At 37.2% G+C, this 20000-nt stretch overlaps 1 protein-coding gene across 1 annotated transcript in view; it reads left to right on the top strand.

The window, feature by feature from the left end:
- The window catches only part of DENND1B (DENN domain containing 1B), a gene marked incomplete at its 3' end in the record, with an annotated part of 159598 nt that overhangs the window by 66527 nt on the left and 73071 nt on the right, over positions 1–20000 (top strand). Inside the window, exons 5-8 of the mRNA XM_082483579.1 lie at positions 2006–2125; positions 10370–10439; positions 12344–12424; positions 16955–17008. Of these exons, the coding sequence (XP_082339705.1) occupies positions 2006–2125; positions 10370–10439; positions 12344–12424; positions 16955–17008 (325 nt within the window). The remainder of the gene's footprint in view (positions 1–2005; positions 2126–10369; positions 10440–12343; positions 12425–16954; positions 17009–20000) is intronic.

Below are 20000 nucleotides of genomic sequence, written 5' to 3'. Positions count from 1 at the left end.
TGCTTAGCACAGGCTTTTGTTTCAGCCTAGTCACTGGATGTTCACGAGGGACTAGACCAAATTGAAATGAGTGGGTAGTGGTAGCACTTAACTAATCTTTAAGTATTTGTCATGCACTTATTAAGCAGTATAATGTCCATGTGTCCCATGTAACTTTTCTTGCCCGTTGATCATCTTCTACCTTCGTCTTTCCTAAGGGTAAATTTTAATATTTTATTTTGGTAGAGATTTAAAAAAAGAAAAACACAACCAAAAAACCCAGCCCATATTGCAGGGGATAAATTAAAAAAATATTTTGTGCTCTTAGATTGGAGGACTGTGAGATCTGTGATGGTTCTCAGCTTCTGCAGGTATTCATTTTCAGCTTGGCATCTAAGAATGAACCACACATGACACATGTTAATCATAGTGCTTACTAGCAGGTGCTTAGGTATTCTGCTGTAGAAGATGATGTCAGAACGCGAAAAGAACAGGGAGCAATAGTATTACAGGCAGAACCACTACATTTTACGCTTTCAAATCTCCATGAACTCCCCATCATAACTTTGTTTTCATTTGGTTTTTAATTGAATCTTTAAAGGTCCCTTCCAGCCCAAACCATTCTATAATTCATTCTATGCCACACGTTACCTCTCCTGGCTGAAAACGCCAAGTCTACCTAAAGCTGATTCTTTTCAGGAGATTTTGGAAAAGTGCAATAGGTATTTCTGTGAGTAAACTTCAGATACAGTTTATTAGTGTTCTAAAATGCTTGCGTGGAATATATTTTGCAATTCCCATAAAGATTACTGAAGCTTGGCCACATTGAAAAGCGGGTCCGTCCTGTGCTCTCAGTGATCCTCTGTCTGCAGCTGACAAATTGCACAAGAGAGAAAGGTGCCTGGCTTGAGAGCGTAAGGGAGAGAAGTCACGTCATGACAGTGAAGACACCATTTCTTCTTAAAAAGAAATAGGGAAAAGGTTCGTACTGTCAAGCAGAAAGTGGAGGGGTCAGGAATGGAGGTTGGGACTGGGACCTGGGTATGAGTACGAGGAGTCAGAGGTGACACCGGTGGGGAGGTAGAAACTGAGAACAAAACGGATTAGCCTGCACTCCTGAGGGAACGCTGGCTGAGCAGAGTTTGAGGTTAAGAGGAGTCGGAACATGAGGCAGGGAAATTTTAGAATCATAGAATTGCCTAGGTTGGAAGAGACCCTTGGGATCATCGAGTCCAACCATCTAACCTACTCTACAAAGTTCTCCCCTACACCATATCCCCCAACACCACATCTACACATTTTGTGTAAACTTACTCTGTCTCAAGTGGGTACATGTTTTGATACTGTCTTGAAGATATTCTTAATTATTATTTTAGCTCTCATGGTGTTCGTTATTGATGTTTTCTGGCTTTTGCATTTCTAGAATCGAACAAGTTTGCACTGGAAGATGAACTTAGCAAAAAGTTGTTTGTTGGGCAATGTGTAGTGCAAAAAAGGGAGGAAGATGTATGTAGGTCTTGGGAACGCTACGGGTTTAATCAGTGAAGCTATTCTGAAGGGGGTGGGGGGAAGCAAGCTCATTTTCTAACGGCTGTCTTAAGCCAAGCCTGTATTATAATATTTAATAATTATTTGTAGAATTTGCAACCTGTGTTTTGGTTACCATTTTCCATTGTTGAGGTGTGCTTCAAGCCAACAAGCTGTGGCAGACTTGTACTGGCTCTGCTTAGGCCATACTTAGGAAAAGACTTATAAAATGCCCCTTTTCATTTAGGCTGGGGGCCAGATCCTGTGGAGCACGTCAGCTGGAGTGCAGGGTCAGGGCGGCAGTGGGAGCCATGGCTGAAGGAAGGACCTGGGCTCGTCTGTGCTGAGGGGAGGGAGTTGGGGTGCAGGAGGCAGCCTGGAGGGTGGGAAGGGAAAGAAGGATAGCGAGGCTTGAGCATGAAAATGCTTGAGACCAATGACTTAAATGCTCGTGTTTTATGTGATTTAGTGGTTTTATGCTCTGTATCTAATTTTTCAGGGTGTCCCAAAACCAAGTAGGACAGCATTTTACCTTCGTGCTCACCGACATTGAAAGTAAGCAAAGATTTGGATTTTGCCGTTTGACATCAGGAGGCAAGGTCTGCCTCTGTATTCTAAGGTAAGTTGGTATAAGAAAAATTGAGTCAAGGAGTGAATATAAGGAAAATACAAGAAAAAAATACCTCTTGCAAATCCTTTGATAATGTGTTACACTTCTCTATCATGGTATCACTTCTTTAAAACAGTGTTACCATTGATTTCACATGAAAAGTGGTCCCAAGCCCCACATGATGGTGTTTTTGTGTAAGGCTAAATAAGTCTATTTAAATAACATGAAATCTCTGCTTAAAAGCAGAGAACAATACACCGCAGCTTTAGAGGCTTTGAATATTATGTGCATATTTTTCCTTTCTAATGAGATCTTTGACGAGTATCCAGTCAATTTAACAATAAAGTGCGCTATTGTGTATTCATCTCCTTGGAAATATGATTTTTGGGTGTCTTCCATGTTCTTTGGGCAGACTATATCTAATACAAGAAACACCAGAGCCAGATAATTCTCAATAAAAAGCATGCCGCTTTGTTGCAAAAGAGATATTGATGGTGGAGAAATTGACCCCAGCGAAATATTTCTTCTCCCTCTGCTTTTTCTTTCTTTTCCCATAAGATAATTGTTTTTGGTAATGAAAAACCCAATTGTTTAGCTGTCCTAAACCCCTTTTAATTAAATTAATCAAAAGGCAGAGTGCTTTAATTAAAAGGCAAATTTGCCACTTCAGTTAAGAGCCTAGCAGCCCGTAATGTCCATAGAGGAAAGGGGAACACACAGTTCATCAGCACATGAGAAGAACAATATTGGAGTATAATTGCCTTCAAAGTGAGACTCCCCAAACACAAGGTGAAAGAGGAGCCATGTGTTGCAAAAGACCCAAACCCATTGGCAGCAGAGGGGCAAGTTGGAGAATTTTGGAGAGTAAGCTAGGAAGCTTATGGAGAAAAGCAGAAGATCAGGTATTTGGACAACATGGAAGTCAGGCAGTCACGGAAGGTGTCATTAGGATAGACGACATGAGTTAGGGAGACAAACTCAGCATCGGCTTGTGAAAGAATATCAGTAAAAGAACACGCGGAGGGGAAAAAAAGACTAAACGATAGAAACTTGTGGAGTAATGCTTAAAATTATAGGAAATATCACATCAAGATTTCTGTCAGCTTTTAAACGGATTCCAAACTAGTGTTGAGAGCCGGTAAAGTTGACCTCTTTGGGCAAGTAATTTAAAAGTAAATATTTGCAATAAATACTACAAAGAAATAATTTACTACCACAGAATGAAAATAGCAGAAGGATAAGATTGTATTGTGGAAATTAATTGATTTTTCTGTATCCTGACAATACTTTTTTAATAATATTCAGAAATACGTAATTCTTAAGCTTTTGGAGCGTTAACTCTTTTCTCTGTGATACCTTTTGTTGACATATCTTGTTAAGGCCAAGAGAGAATATGTATGTGAGTGCTTTTAGTTCTTTGAGTTAATCTTTGCTTCCCTCATCAAGCTAGAAACAAAATTTTTTACTTGTACTCCTAATGTTGTCTGTCTGGCTTCTAATGCTATAATAACAAGTGTTTAATCAGTTATGCGCACTCAGGTACACACATTTAAAAGCTGTATGTAGAGCTGCAAAGTAAAAGATGCAAATTCTCAGCTGGTGTAAACTTGGGTATTTCTTTTAATGTTTCCCAACAGACGTACATCAGCTAAAGACTAGTCAACAGGCTGTTACTTGGTAGAAATAACTAGAAAAATGAAAAGTGGCAAGCTATAATTTTTCACCAAACCATAATCAAAGCGTTGCCTTTATTGTTTTTATTGTGATGATTTCAGATTTACAATGCATAGCTGAATGTGTAACAGCACTGGCTTCATAGCATTGTACTACTAGCTTGATAGTCTGTTTCTCTCTGATTTGTGTGTGTGTTGTGTTTAGCTCAGAGAGACTGCATCAGTATTTCTATCTGATGTGTTTTAGTATCCAGTCTGGTTTCTGCTCTGAACCCAAGATTCATTAGAAGTGACCAAGTGAAAGAAGGCTCACTAGCAGATTTCTTTTGGCATTCTGTCTGGCTTTCCCTTGCACAAGCTTGTTGATCTTAAGTTAACCAAAATAAAAAAAAATCTTAACAAATTAATGCTGTCTTTATATATAAAGAGCGTGTATGCATGTTCACACCCGCTCTCTTCCAAATTTCTGCTATATCAAAATAGCATAAATTTATATTCTCTGTGTGTATATACACATAATGACTCTGATGTATGAGCAATTCAAACTACTTGTCTGTCACAGATATCCACACAATAGTCATAGACTTTTATATAAACACACAAATGGAGGCGTATGTAAATACCACGTCTAACTACACAACTACATAGGCACATACATGTATATCACCTGAAACGAGAGGAATATATTAGGATCGCTGACTGGGGCTTTAACAGAGACAACTAGAGAAGGTAAAATACAGAAAAATTAACTAAATGAAGTGGTCATAAATAACTAAAATCTAAGTAAGGGTCTTTGAAAAGAAGAGCAGGAACAAGCCAGTCAAAGTGATGAGAAGGAAATACTCTAGAAATGTGGGTAGGCTGATGGTTGGGGAACAGGAAGCAATTTTTCTCTTGTCAGTGTCTTTTGTGGATGGTACCAGGCCATGTGTTAACCTGTGCCAGCGCAGCTAACGATAGGATTTGAACTGCTGAATGGGATTCTTAACCGAAAACTGAAGAAAAGACTGCTTGTCCTCAGGTTTTACACCAACAACCTAAAGAAGCTTCTAAGATTGAAGTCTTGTAGTTAGTTGATGGGACTTCTCTCTGCAATTCATTCATTCTTCATCTGAACCACCAATGAAAGGAAATAATCTCTGAATTTTCAGCCACGTGGTCCTGCTTTAAACTGGATAGTTTGAAACAGAGAATACACTTGTACATATAAAATTCTTTATGGTTTTATGTTGTTTTTTTTTACGTTTTATAAACGCATGTATATGAATTGTGTAAACAGGATTTTCTCCCTAATCGGAATGTTCTGTTTGAGTTCTCTGTATGTTTATACAGTGAAATAAAAGTTACCTGAGGTAGCTATCTCAGGCATTTTTGGTTGAAGAATTTAATTGTGATACAGTATTGTCTAAAATGATCATGCAGAGCTTGACTGCAGTTGCCAAATTCAAAGTGCCAGTTAGTGCAAAACCACAGTAAGATGAGAAAATAAATCTTGGTCTATTCTCCAGAAGTTTTGTGTGATTCCTTTGCAAGTTTTGGGTTGGTTTTTCCTTTAAACAGCACGGCTCCTTTGTGAAGCTCTCATGAATCCTACTGTGTCACCTCCTCCTCCCCACAAACTGTTGAGCTAATGCAGCCTCATAAGAACGAGGGGTACCACAGTAGGAATATTGTAATATACCTCATTGAATTCATATGCTATACTGGATCTTTTCTTCTAGTTTTACTTTTTCTATTTTAATTTAAATAGTGATTTTGCCAGTTGAAATTTGAAGTGGAACAGTAGAAATGTCAATATTCACTTTTGAATAATAGAAGGAGACTTAATTCTTCTGGGTATTGTTTCTAAATATCACTGCTGTTTGCAGTAGGAACAAACTTTCTGGGTTTACATGAAATTGTTTTTGAGTTACCTGAACGGTTTTAATACACAGTGCAAATGATTTGACTGAAATTTGTTTTGTTAAAAATCTTGAAACTGTTGATGGAATCTGAGTTTGACCTTATGTATCCAGAGGAACGCAAAATGCATCATTAAAATACTCAGTCTTCGATTTCATTAGTTTTATGACTGTAAAATTGTCACCTACATTTCCAAATGAAATGCTCTAATAAGGAAGACAGGTTTATGTGCTAAGCCTTTGTAGTTCTTCAGTTCAGACCACGCTTGAAGCTTTCTCGCTCTTCCTTTAGGCAAATCCCTTAGAAGCAGAATGTTTCAATTTTACACATTTTGTGTCAATTTTCCAGACAGAAAAGTAGCCCCTAGACATTAGACATTTAGCTACGGAAAGGCAGTTTCCTTAGTTTTATTTGATTACTAGAAGTTAGATTCCTGCTGATAGTTCAGGACTGTTAGTGGTTACCTGACTATTTGACAGAAAACATTTCCTCTCCTTTATTTAACCTTTGACTCACGAATGTAAAAGTTTTATCAGAGCTATGGTAGGAGCACCAGTGAGGTGGAAGTCTACTTACGGCAACAAGGGTTATGCCTGACTTTGAGTAAAAGTCTGAGCTCCTGCCTTGTGGCTCATTTGGATTAAAAGAAAATGCTAAGTACGTTTTTAATTAACCATGAAATATCTTGGGCTCTTGCTTTTGTGACAGGCAGTGGCTGTCCTTTAAATAAAGACCACTGTATTCTCAAGCAGGGAATGCATATTTATTAAAACAACATTCTATATGTTTTGATATTTTTCTTTATTATGGGCAAAATATTTTGGAGCAGCTTTAGAGAAATTGTTGTATGTTGTTGGAGGTTGTTGTAGGTTTGTCTTGTATGTTTGTTTCTCAAGCAGTTATTGATTGTAACGTGAGGAATGCAAAGACAATGTGTACAATTAAAGAAAAATAAAGAAGAAACCAATAATTGTTTCATAGTTTACGAACCTAAATTATTTTAATTTGAAGTTTAGGCTTCTAAATAAGTTGAAATTGAAAATTAAAGCTGTATTTTTCCTCTGTTTTATCTACTGTGAAGGGGCTTCATTGATAACCTTTTGACGTTTTTGTAAGATAGCTAATTAATTATGAAATGCGCTGCTCATAAATAATTTTATGAATACAAGTATGACAGTAAGGTCTTCCTAGTAATGGACTAGAATGGACTAATTTTGATTTTATCTGTTGTTAAGGTACATATTAGTGTGACAGTTTTGAGTTAGGAGTAATAAATTACAGATCTGTTAAATTCAGCCATTTCAAAACTATTTTTTGCAGACAGTGCATTTCTGTACTGACTTGAAAAAAAATTATTACTCAACCTAACAGATGTCGATGGACGTTTGTGTACTGAATGACTTTTCTGTACCTAGAGTAGTTCTTCTATGCTAAACAAAGGTTAAATAATTTTGCAAGATTTGCTAACAGGACGAACGAAGAAGATTCTTCTACCTGCAATGCTTCTGGGTTTTAGCTATCGCACACACAAGTACCATATACAGCGCTTTATCCAATATGATGTACTGGATAAAGATGTAAAGCCTATATCATGGGATGTTCATCTGTGAATAAATCTATTTACTAGAGTAGTCCAAATAAATTAATAGGATTATTAACACACGTGCTTGCAAAACCAGCCTGTGATATGAGGACAAAAATGTTGTTTTACAGCCTTGAGGAAGTTACAAAATAAAAAGAACTTATACTTGCTCTTTGAATTGAGAATCTAAAATACCAACAGATAGCTGTCTTCATTAGGAACAAACGCAGCCGGTGTTTGCTTCCTTTGGAAAGCAGAAATGCATTGTATATGCGCACACACAAATGCATTCTTTATTGTTTATGAAAACAACAAATGTAACAATTCTTTATTATACTGAATTAATAGCAATTAGCAAATACATAAAAGAAAAATATAAAGGGAACCTTTTTGCTTTCCAAAAGATCTTTGTAATGTTTTGTTGCAGTAAGAATAGTATAATTACAAATACCAACAAAAACTTTTGCAATTAAACTGTGCTTTTGAAGAACTGAAGATTATGTGGAAAAGAAACAGAGGACAGGTCTTGGTGACCTTTGGTTTCATGCCATATAATGTAATGGAATACTTGTTTTGATTTCCTTAATTTTTCAGGTTTTAGAGGCATGCTGAAATTATATTAACCTCGTGTCTGTGGTTGTAAGGCTTAAAGCAATTCTTTTTCCAGTCTTTCAGCTCAGAAAGGAAATTGGCGTTTTTAAACTGTGTTCAAGTAGTCTGTTTTTACAGTGTTTTTCTTTGCGGTTTTGTTACATGAAGACATGGAAGTGTATCATCAACCTGATTTTGCTAAGGGAAGAAATTCTTGTATGAGTAGTCTGGTCGACATGCTTTGCCATATGAAAGAAAAATCTCCCTTAGCTTTCTGCTAAGGTTCATTAATTTCAAATAATGAATCTGACCTTTTTATGCATAGACTTAAAAATTGCATTTAATTTTTCTTTTCGCAGTAAGAGGGGAGTTGAGATCATAGATACAAGAAAGAAATACGGTTAATATTTTATTGAAGTAGGAGCATTTAATTTTATAGAATGCGGTTCGTAAATGTTCACTATGAAAAACGAATGATCAGATAAGGTTTTAGAGTATTCTACAGCTAAATATGCTGGGGTGATGTGCGCTGGGGTGATGTGCGCTACTAATGTCGAGGTGATAGCAAAAAACTGCAAAGCTTTTAGGTAATCTAACCCATTTGCGTGGCCAGTGTTACAAAAATACTTTGTGATATGTATCTACCTCGTACCTTGACTCGGACAGAACGCTAGAACAGTGTTCCTGCTGTAATTCTAGGCTGGTAAAACTGCTCGATAGCTCTGGCATTGGCAGGTCCTCTGTACGCTGTGGTGAACGATTTCGTTTGCCTATCCCCACTGCGTTTCAGCAACGTGTACAGCCAGGTTAACGTGATTTCAGAAGATAATAGAACAGGAGTCTTAGGTGGAAGAAAAGTCAAAAATCAGATGTTTTAGGTGCTGTAGTGATGGGTCTTTTACAAGGGCGTGCAGTGTTCATGCCTGTAAGCAGTCAGTGGCCTTACATAGGTTCAATGAAGTACATTTTACGATTATATAAGAATATATTGAGTAGCAAATGCAATAATGTCACACCTTAACTACTGTCAACAATACCAAGCATTAGAAATGTCCGCGAGCATTAAGAGGTTGATGTAGTTTTGATTAATAGCCAGTACAGTGTATGTAAAGTGTGTTAAAGACATTAATACAGTGGCTCTAAAAGAAGTTATCAACTCTGCGTCTCATTGGCTTGGCAAGAGTACCGAGAACAGAGGTGTTACAAAGAAAACGTAACCCTTTGCTGGACAAAAGTAGAGTTGGCATCTCTACCAGCCAGGGTTTCCTAACAGGTTTCAGCTTCCTGTCAGGGAAAACATTTAGGTTCTGCATACTGGGCTTTTTCGGTTGCAGTTAGCATGTTGCCTGAAATATATGAATTTGAAAATTTAAGGTTTGTCCGCAACACGCACTAAAGCTTTTAAGAAATGCGTTGAAAGTATGTCTGTGGATTTACACTGCACTGAATAACAAAGTGTGTAGTATTGTTACATATGGGTATGAAATGTACTAAAACCAGCCCCCCTTCTAATCTCAAACAACTAATATTAACCATACTATTACCATTTTAGTAATGTTCTTTGAAATAAAATTCTGACAGACGTGAGAAGGTGTGTAATTTGTAAATGGGGAGTAATTTGTACTGGTACTCTTTAGTTTACCAGACTTATTACATCTGTATCATAGGCTTAAACAGTTATTATGGAAAGTTCTGTAGTATGCAGTCGCTGATGATGTCACTGTTAAAGGTAACTGTTCTGTACATGGATGACAAAAGAATGGAACTGATGCCACTGTGTCTGAGTTTCTTTTCTCATGCTCTTCAGTTACGTCTTATTTATGTTGGATTGTTTAATTCACTGAGAGTATTGCACGCATATGGGCTGCAGATGTATTAAAAGTCTATTAAGCATTCATGTATTAATGTGCCGTGTGTTTGCAATATTAATGAATGCTCTCTTACTTTTAGAAGTTAATTCTATCTATAGAAATGACTTTAGAGGGAGACCAATGTTCTTACGTATAACGTGACATCTATGCTATTGCATAGCATTGCATCGCTTGTCAAATACGGGTACCTGCTCTGCCCAGGAAAAATTGTTTTTCAGTCTCCAGGGAAGCAGCAGTTCTGGTAGTCCACCAGGAACAACAGGACGTAGAATTTCAAAATTGCAAATAGCATAACTCCTGAAAGCCATAATAATTAAAGATAACGGGAATGTGATTTAGCAATGTTTCAAATGATTTTTTGCTGCCTTTAAAGTAATTAGAAGTTAGAGTATTAAGAGCTAATCTACACTTAACAGAACTTCAAGCAGGTGTCCAGCTTAAAGAAAAGTAGTTTTGCTGCGATATATCAGTGATTTACCATTAAATTTGTGGTGAAAAGTTTTATATGCATTTTATCTATATGTAGGAATATTATAGAAACATGCAAGTTGGATTATTCATAGTAATTTTTTATAAGCACTGGAAAAAAATACATTGATATTTTATTAAAATGCTTTTTCCCCTCCTGTTTTAGTTACCTGCCGTGGTTTGAGGTATACTACAAGCTCCTGAATACGCTGGCAGATTATTTGGCTAAAGAACAGGTAAGTTTAGATATTCTGTTGCTTTCTGTAAAATATTTTCCTTGAAATAATAGTCACCATTTGAAGTGCTGTAAAGTGATTCTATACTGTTTAAAAGTTTGAAATTTTAGTGGAATTTAGAAGTAAGTTTTTACATCCGTCATATTGAAATGCAAAGAATTTGAACATGCAGCTGCCACTGTCGCTTGAATCCCACATTAATCTTAAAAAGCTGCTGAGAATATACCTTTATAAAGTGTCAGTCTTAGCATAAACAAGTCCTGGGTGAAGTGTGAGCAAAGTGTCACATCGCTGGAGATTTGTATGACGTATTGATTGTAAACTGTAGCTCTCTGGAACTATCTGATTATCAGTTGCAAACACTTTTTTTCAGAACTGCATAAAATATGATGTACTGTTTCACCCTTTATATTAACTAAAAACTAACTCTTGTAATTCTGTCACCTCAGCTAGCAAGACAAAATTACTTGCAGCATTTGGTGAAGAATCATGATAGTTTAGTTTGCATATTCATGAGCAATTAGACATATTCCAGGATTACGCAGGAAGGGAAATACTGGCATCTGTCTTTACTGAGAACATTAAAGCTATACCTTTCTGCTTTAACTATATTAGTGCACTAGGTTGCAATTAAAACAAAAAGCATCAATAGCCATATGTTGCAAGCTGGAAAAGCTGACATTTCAAGAATATATGAACTATAGAATAAGTAATTATTGTGCATTACAGTAAATGGACTATAGAGAATGATGATATTTTATGTAAAATGAAAACGTAGTAAAGTTTGGCGTTAGCTGTGTTTAAATAAAGTAGTGTGGAATACATTTAAGTCTTATAAATGGTATAATGAGACTTTGGTTTTGGTCCTGATTTCACTGTTGTTGTAAAAATTGTTACTAAGTTTGTATTTGACAGAAGGAGTAGGGATTATCTTCTGCATTTCTTGATCACTGGTTCTGGCATTGCGGCTATTACTGCAACCAGTTTAAGTTGCTGGGTTGCAAGTTTGTTGTCGTGTGTGCTGAGAAAACTATTTTGGTGGGTCAGAAAGTTTTAGCAGTGTACGGCAGTATTTTGTTTTATTGCCTAGTGCCATATCTGTTGCTGAGGAGGTTGTTAGAGGACAGCGCTCCATCCTGTCTTAGGCACTCTTTGTCTTGCCAAGAGCTAGACCCAAAGTCCCGTTTACTAGTATGAGATCCAGTAACATCATCATTCTTGCAGGGAGAGGTGGAAGCTGCCTGCAGACTCAGACAATATGTTTAAAAACTGGCCCTGGCTTGTCACTGACATTTTTGGTTTTACTTTGACCACAAAAAGAATTTAATCTCCATGAACAAACCCCCTAAACTGAATGAAAACCTTAAACCAAACAAAAACTCCAGCTGCATCTCTTTCCCAAGTAAATGTCTCTCTCGGAGATCAAGGTGGGGGATCCTAGTTAAACCCAGTAGATGCATGTACTTTTTAGTAAACCTTATTAACAGTTTTATGTGCTCTGATAAATAATTTTTAAATTATATAATATAGCTATGTATCTGCGTATTTGGTAAAACTTTGAATAGACAAATATCATGGCTAACAGTTTTAGGAAGATGATGTCCAAGATGCACGGACCAGCTAGATGTGTTAACACTATTTTCAGTTGCAAATAATGTGATTCATTTAAGGAGTGTGTGCGGAAATATGTAAGAGACTGACTTAGCTTGCAGATACAATAATTTTTTGAGATGCAAAGTTGCCCTGAATTTTATACTTAATATTTAAATACTTCCCTCTGAATTGCAATTGTCTTTCTCATTAAATATATATATGTATCTTTGTTAATATATAGTTTGATGTGTAGTAAATGGTAATTAGTCTGTTTTTATGCAATAATTACCTTTTAAAAATATTCCCTATAGGAAAATGACTCAAATGATTTGTTAAAATCATTGTATAGCCATCCTGTGCCAAAGGCGAACGCTTTAGTCAGTTTAAGTGTGGTAAGTATTCTCTGTTTAACTCCTACTCCTATTACTGGCTATAAAATAGTAGATAAGGTTGAAACAAAAAAAACCCTACCTTTTGTAAAGAGTAAACTTATGTTGCTTCCCATCATTAACTGGCTTAGACAACTTTTTTTTTTTTTTTTCCCCCCTCTGTGCAGAATAGAGTTTGTCTCATGCTGTTCTCTGAAAGTCATAGTCATAAAGAAGCAGAAACTTGAGTTTTGCTCTATGGATGAGAAAGTAAACTGCAGTGGGATCTGGCAGTGCTAGAACTACTTTTTTGTGCTTCCAGCTGTTTCATGTAGATAATTTTGGTTTCTCCTGCTGTGAATCAGGAGACGCTAACTCTGTTTTATTGCCTCTTATGTCTGAGTAGGTAGACTTGCAGGGTTGGGCAAAAATCTGTGTAAGCTGGCTTCTTTCCCATCTTCCTTCCCCTTCTTCCTAGCTTTGCTTGATCATGCAAAAATGCTGTAGGAAAGATGGTAGGAGAAGCGTACTGCGTTACACGAAACTTTCAGCACATCTAGGTGACAGAACGTGTCCGTGCCTACCTTGCCTTGGTGCTCTGACTTTTTTTGATGTGGGACTGCACATTGATAGTACGGCAAAGTGGTGATGCTGCAGAAACATCGAAAAGGGAGCCTGTTGCTGTGACAGTTCCTGAAGTTTTTAACAGAAACGGACGCATTTTAAAATACATTTGTAGAGCCTGCATGAAATGTAAAGCCAATACAGAGCCTCTGCTGTCTCCGAGAAATTGTTCATGTTCACAGTGTCTGTACAATTACTGCACGCATAAGTAACTGTGTGCAAATAACTCTTGATTGAACTATTACAGTTTGCAGGGCACAGAAAGAAGTGATTTTGTAAAGGCTTTCCTTACCCACATACTGAAAGATCATTCGGTTACTTATCTTGACCTTATTTGTGTCACTTCCTGTTACTTATAACTCATTTATTTTAGAATTGAGCCCAATACTTTGAGTAAAGTAAGCACAGACTGTAGAAAAGCATCTGGCCCTGTGATGGAGGCGTACAGAAATGGAGTCTACCGCTTCTGTTCCAGTAGTCACTCACCCTTGCTGCTTAGCCTACTGCTGCCTTTATTTTATTTCAATTTGTCGTATTTCAGATTCCTTGTTATACTTTTTTCACTAGGCTCTAGAGGCCTAATATTTTCTTCCCTTGAACAGTGCTAATCCACTGTATTTGAAAGTCCTTCCAGTCTTGTGTGTTTTTCACCACAGCAACATTCTGGTTTTTGAGGCTGCAGTCGCAATTGTTTCTGTTGCTAAGTTTTTTTTTCTTTCTGTTGTCAGTGTAATATTTTCAAGTTATTTTCCAGTTCATAGTACCTTTGCCAAAAATACCTCTGTATCTCAAATAATAGTTTGCTGTCATTAATTGCAGTGTTACAACCAATTCTAATTTGGCAAGCCTAAAACGCTTTATAAAGTCCTTTAAAATCCTCCTGTGTTTCAGAGGAGCATAGAGAAGTTTGCAAGAAATGCAAGGAACGATATCTTTAAAAGTGGTGCTGCCTGTTCCTATCGGTGTTGCAGTTAGTCTTGCAAAGCACTTGCCTACCTCGAAAGGAACGTTATGATGAACTGGAAACGGATGTTGCGGTGAATACAGCTGGCAACACCGGGATGAGAAATTGCTTGCAAAGAAGTTGATGCTTGCTGATTTTATTTCAGTATTATCCGACTTTGGGAATTATTTTTTTTTTCTCAATTGTCTCTTGTTCCCAGTAGCTTGGTACGTCAAAGAGTTTTGTAATCTTTTTAGCTGATCAATGATTAGCTAAATGGTTGGCTGCAGGTACAGTCGAGCAAATATTGTGGGTTCAGATGGGGCAGAGCAGGAAGGCATAGGTTAGCCTGAATCAGAATGCCTGGTGGATCTACAGGCGCCTCTCTTTTTTTCGTAATGCTCAGTGCTGCAGGGAGCAGGGAAACGTTTACAGCCACTTTCAACTCATAACTTTGCGTGCCTAGTCTTTGGCATTGATGTTCCTTTCTTGCTCTTCCTAGATGGTAAATAAGCTCAACTGGAACCGTCAGTAGGAATAGACTTAAAAAACTTCAAAAGAAGTTACAGTCGGAAAAATAATTGTAGAAATGACATCATGAGGTGGCTTTTCATTGTGCCCGGATGAGTCTAGTTTACATTTCATGATGCAAAATTAAAAAGATCCCCCATTTACTCAGGTATGCTTGCAGGGTAAGGCTTATAGGCATTGAAGTGTTTCCAGTAATTCTTGGTCAGGAGGACACCACAATGCCTTGGTCCAGTTAGGGACCAAGTTGTAGTCTCGCCTGTTGGTCCCAGTAACAAATATTCTGCAGCTGAAATTTGTGAAACCTGACCTTAAATATAATTTGGGTCACTTTTATTTTACCCATAGAGTGCTAACAAAAGGGATTTTTCTTATTTTTTTCCTTTTTTTTTTTTTTTTGTTGGAAAAGCTATCTAAGTCTGAATTCAAATGGGGGAGGAATACAAAGAATAAAACATATTTTCAGCCCATATTTTAAACATGGAATATTACAAGCGTTAAAGTCAGGTTTGGCCTTTTTGTTGGAAAACTAAAAAGTCAATTGTTCAATCTTTCTCTCATCTTGCATAAGAACCAAGAGATGATTTTTGCAAGTGAGCAAGTTTTGAAAAAACAGCCTTGTCTTGTATCGGTGAGTTTAAAAGGCACTGACTATCTAAAGCCTATTGTAATTAAAGAAATAATTACTTGCTATAGGATATCTCTTTTGATTTCAGGCTTATTTATACCTGTCCTTTGGGAAATTCTGCTGCTGTCTTCAGCCTAAAAGAGCAGTCTAATATTAATGTACCTATTCTGTTTAAATCAATCTAACTTCAAAGCTCTGTGTTAGTGCATCATAATCCTTTCGTGAAAAACGCAACCAAAATCAACCCTTTAAATTGATGAACAAAACTTGCATTTGCCTAGTGTCCTTTTTAGAGAAAACTTTATACAGGACAGCAACTATTAATTCAGTATCTCTTCCAAGGTCGTACATCTTCCTAAGGGAGTTCACAAAGATGTGCAAGGACTCCATACCACATTATTTTTCCTGCTTTATGACTTTTAATGACTGCAGTAATGGGTCTTTGCTTCTCATAGTTCTCGCTTTCTTTTCTGTTTAATGAGTGAAATATTATTACTTTGTTAATTATAAATAATTACTTCTCTAAGTTATTAACTTCATTACTTAGAAATCTTTTGATAAATATTCTGTGACCTTATTACATATAGGAAGAAATTTTCTGTTCTCGCTATACTTCTGAAGAATGTGGGCATTCCATTAATCTGAATATTTTCCTGTTCTTGACTAGAGAAAAAAAATCTCAAGTGTTTTTTTTTTTTTTTTGCTGTTGATGCAAAACAATAACCCGGGTTATTTATTGTGCAAGTGCTATGATGTTTATGGGATGCCTTTATTACGCCAATTTTTTTTTCTTAAAATTTTAACTATTGCCAAATGACCTAATCTGTGGGGAAAATTTTCTATTAAATGTAGCAAGCTGGTTTAATAAGTCCCCTACACAGAGTTAATAGTATTAATAATTATGTTTTTTTTGCTTGAACACGAGACATTTAATATCTTATAGATTTCCTTTATGTTTTGGTATATCTTTTTCAAGTTTGACTTGAAAACAAACCGTGTCTTTGTGTTGTTAATTATAATTTTAAAGTACACTATAAAACCAAAGTCTATGAAAAATGTCAAAATTTCATTAAAAATAAAAGCTAAAAAGTCAACAATTATCACTTTTACTTAGTATGCCCTTTAAGTTTTTTGTCCTTCAAGATTTAGACTAATGCAAAAATGCCTTAAAATTACTGAGCTAAATCCATGTCTGATAACGACTAAAAGTACTGGATTAATGAGAATAACTTAAATTATATCTGTTTTTAGTTTAATCCATTTTATACTTATATCCTAGAAGGCCTCAAACTAAGATGAATAAAATTGCTAATGTATTTCATAAATGATTGCAGAATCTCAAGCTCTCAGACCTTGCGTTTCTGTTAGCACATTTTTGATTCAAGGATGTTTGGAAAGAGAAGAGAATGCATATCAAGTAATAATATTTCTATTCTAATGAATTTTCTCACGTGAATGATTTTGCCTTTTCCATTCTAAATTCACATTTTGTCCCTTAACACTTTGGTTGCAATTTTTAAATCAATGCTTAAGTTAATCGATGCTCCTTTCAGGCTTGTGACAACATTTAAAACTGGCTTAATTTCAGTGTTATTTCAAAACTGACCCAGTGTTTGGTTCCCTTGGTTTGTGTGGTGTGCTGAACCAGAGCTTGTCATTTTGTGTCGTGATGTGCTCAATTCTTTGTCTAGTAGTGGTATTAATGCTGTTGAAAAAACAGCTATTTGCTTAAACAAAGATGGGGTTGGAAATCCTAAATGCTGGATTTTTTAAAAAAGAATTTGTGGTTTCTATGTGCATAAATTATTAATTATTTTTCCCCATTGATTAGCACTCGTATTTCATTACTCCTGATATAACTGGATTGCCAACAATCCCTGAAAGCGTAAGTATGCAGTTTCCTTTTTAAATATTTAGGAGAAGTATCAACCTCATTCTGTGGGCGGGGCTGAGCTCTGCTTTTATCAATAGGAGATTTTTTTTTTCTAAGACTGCTTTTAGAATATAATTAATGCCTATTGTTACAACCTTTAGCCGGTAGTTACTGTTGCATTCACCATTAACCCATTTTAAAGCATTAACAGGGCATTTTTGACCACTGCTGTATCCACCCTTTGTTCATAATTACTTGGCTTGTTTGCATTTATTGGGATTATTTATGTAAAATACGTTCTACTTATGCACCTCATGTTATTTGAATATCTGCCTTTTAAGCACTGCATTGCTAAGCTGCAAATTCAGCTATCAGGATATGCAGTTATTTTTTGTGGAAGAAGGCATGCCTGGTAACCAGGCACCAGGAATGGTGGTGGTGGTTGTTATTTCTTTTTTTTATTTATTTATTTTTTATGAAGACTTGCATCTGTAGATGCTAAATCCTTAATGGTGCTGTGGGTAGATTGCAAATGTGAAATCTCAGATCACATTCTCTATGATGTGTTTAGCTGGATAACATCTAATAAAAGAGCTTTGAAACTTGCTGCTTTCCACTCTTCCATTTAAATCTGGAATTGAATATGGATGTATAGGTGTGCAGTTTTACACTTTCAAATACTAACTGGAAGTTAAGCTGTTGGGAAGTTCTCCACAGCACAAAATCCTGCAATACCGCAGAACTTGTTCTTGGTAGGTATTGTGGTGTTTGTGCAGAACCTGCAACAGAAGTGTGCTCACAGCCTCTGTGGTGGTGTATTGGCGAGGGGCGGTGGGGACGGTGTCCCGCTGGCCCGCTTCTTGCCGCCGCACTGTGACTGGGAGGGAGGGTGGTGCCCGTGGTGTCCCAGGGCCACAGTGTGGGATGGGCGAGGGAAGGAAAGCTAGGCTGGAGAGGAGCGCTTGTAGGGTGCTCGTAGTGGCGAGGAGGCCTGTGGGTACCTCTGTGGTGGTGGAAAGGATGGAGTCTGCACCAGGGACCCAGAGGAGATGGTGTGACCCTTGTCGCAACCCAGAAAACTACAGGCAGTTGCTGGACAGAGGAGTAAAAGAGAGGACCTTTGTTGCAAGGGCTCCTTGGGCAGGACAGGACTTGACTTAATTTTTTAGATGTTTATTTTCACCTGTTTCACCCTACGGGTTGAATTCCTCTATTTTAAAGAATTCTCTTGTTATAGCTTATTATTTGGGGTTCTAATACAACGTAGCTTTGGAGGTTAGAAGGTGTGTAAGGTTCACTCTGGGTCTCTGGCTGGTGGAGGATCTTGCAAAGGTGCCACTGTGGATTTATTTTTCTGATTTGTTGGGAGAAAGGAAAAGTAATATTCAAGGTGCCTTTCTATAATTATTTTTTACTCCATTTACAAAAGTCTCATCCTTCCAGTATGAATCAAAATAGTATGGTACTAATGGAGACTTAGAACATGCAGGGAGAGAAGAGATGAGGTAATTACAGTAAATTAGCAATAAAATGAATTTTCTTATTCTTTGTTGTAAGGTTCACACATTTCAGGGGCAGTAACTTTTCAGATGTAATGCAGAAATAACTGGCTGTTTCCCAAAGGTATATCGGTCTGTATACGATTGCAAACTCTTTTTACCACAGCTTTTGCAACACAGAATCAGTGTACCATATCAACTCCTGTGTTAGAGGGTGTCTGAGGTAAATTGGACTCATATTATCATGGTTCATCAGCCTCTGACGACCAGTTAAAAGTTGCACTTGAAAGACCAGAGTTTCCTTCTAAATGGGGTGTTTGTAGCCTTAAAGCTCTTGGTTTTATGTCTTCCAAAATTTTCTGCAGCATGGACCAAGAGTAACTCTATACTCCTTGTCTTTGGACTAATAATGCATTTCTGAATTTACATGAAACTGGATCATCGATTGGATCTTTGTCTTTTCAATATCATTTTTTTTTTTTTTAAACGTTGCAGTATATCCAAAAAGGAGGTCAATCTTCTGATCATCATCTGGGCTTTAACTAAAGTTATCTTTTCATATAGTAGAGCCTGTAAGGAGGTAAACCAGCAGCTGGTGATCAGCAGCTCTGCCCCACGCCGTGGTCCCTGGCTGCAGACAGCCATGAGCTGGAGAGGCCACAGCCGGCTGCCGTGTCCTGGTCCCCACTGGGGGGACGGGGGATGCTGGCAGTCAGGCGTTGAAGACTTTACACCCTGAAGCCTTTTGCCACTTGTCTTGCCTTAGCTGTTTTTTCAGGGGTGTGTTACCTTGCTGCCATGGGTTGGCCACATCCAGTGTAGTCTAACAGTTCCACTGTTCAGATTTCCATCCTTGGGTTGGGGCGTGTGGTTGATAGACATCCTACATTAATGATCGGTAATGTGTTGCTCCCGAGAAGAGATGACTAAGAGTTCTGGTTGCAGGTACAATAATGAATGTGTGAAATTAAACGTTTTGTACATTGTGGGGTGTATTAGTATATTTTCATACATTTTCTCTAACATTTACAAAACTTTGCTGTTTTCCTAGGCATTTTTGCTGGTAGCTGTTTTAGCTTATTCAGAACTTGTATGTCTCTGGCACTGTGCCATGAAGAAATGCTGTTAAGTTCTGTGGAACACAGAGATCCTCCTCCACCCTCCAATCCACTTTTTTCTCTCTTTTTTTCCCCCCTACTTTCGTGTTGTCTGAACTATGAATAAGAGGTGCTAGTGACTTTGATTTTCATTAAACCCCACAGGGTTTAATTTTTTTTCATTTCATTTTGATTTTCATTAAACCCCACAGGGTTTAATTAGGGGTTTTTTATTAGGGGTAATTTCTTATTAGGGGCAAAAAGGGTGGCTGCAGGAAGGACCCAGTACCTTCTGCCAGTGCTGCTGGACGTTTGATGTCCTGGTGCATACAGCTCAAGCAAAAACTTGGTGTTTTTCAATAAGCTGTTTTGCTGTACTTGAAGGAGAATAAACTGTGTCGACTTTGG

Source organism: Vanellus vanellus, assembly GCF_965231255.1.
Source record: "Vanellus vanellus genome assembly, chromosome: 5".
In the NCBI taxonomy this organism is placed as follows: domain Eukaryota; kingdom Metazoa; phylum Chordata; class Aves; order Charadriiformes; family Charadriidae; genus Vanellus; species Vanellus vanellus.
This window is presented reverse-complemented; position numbering and strand designations above follow the sequence as displayed.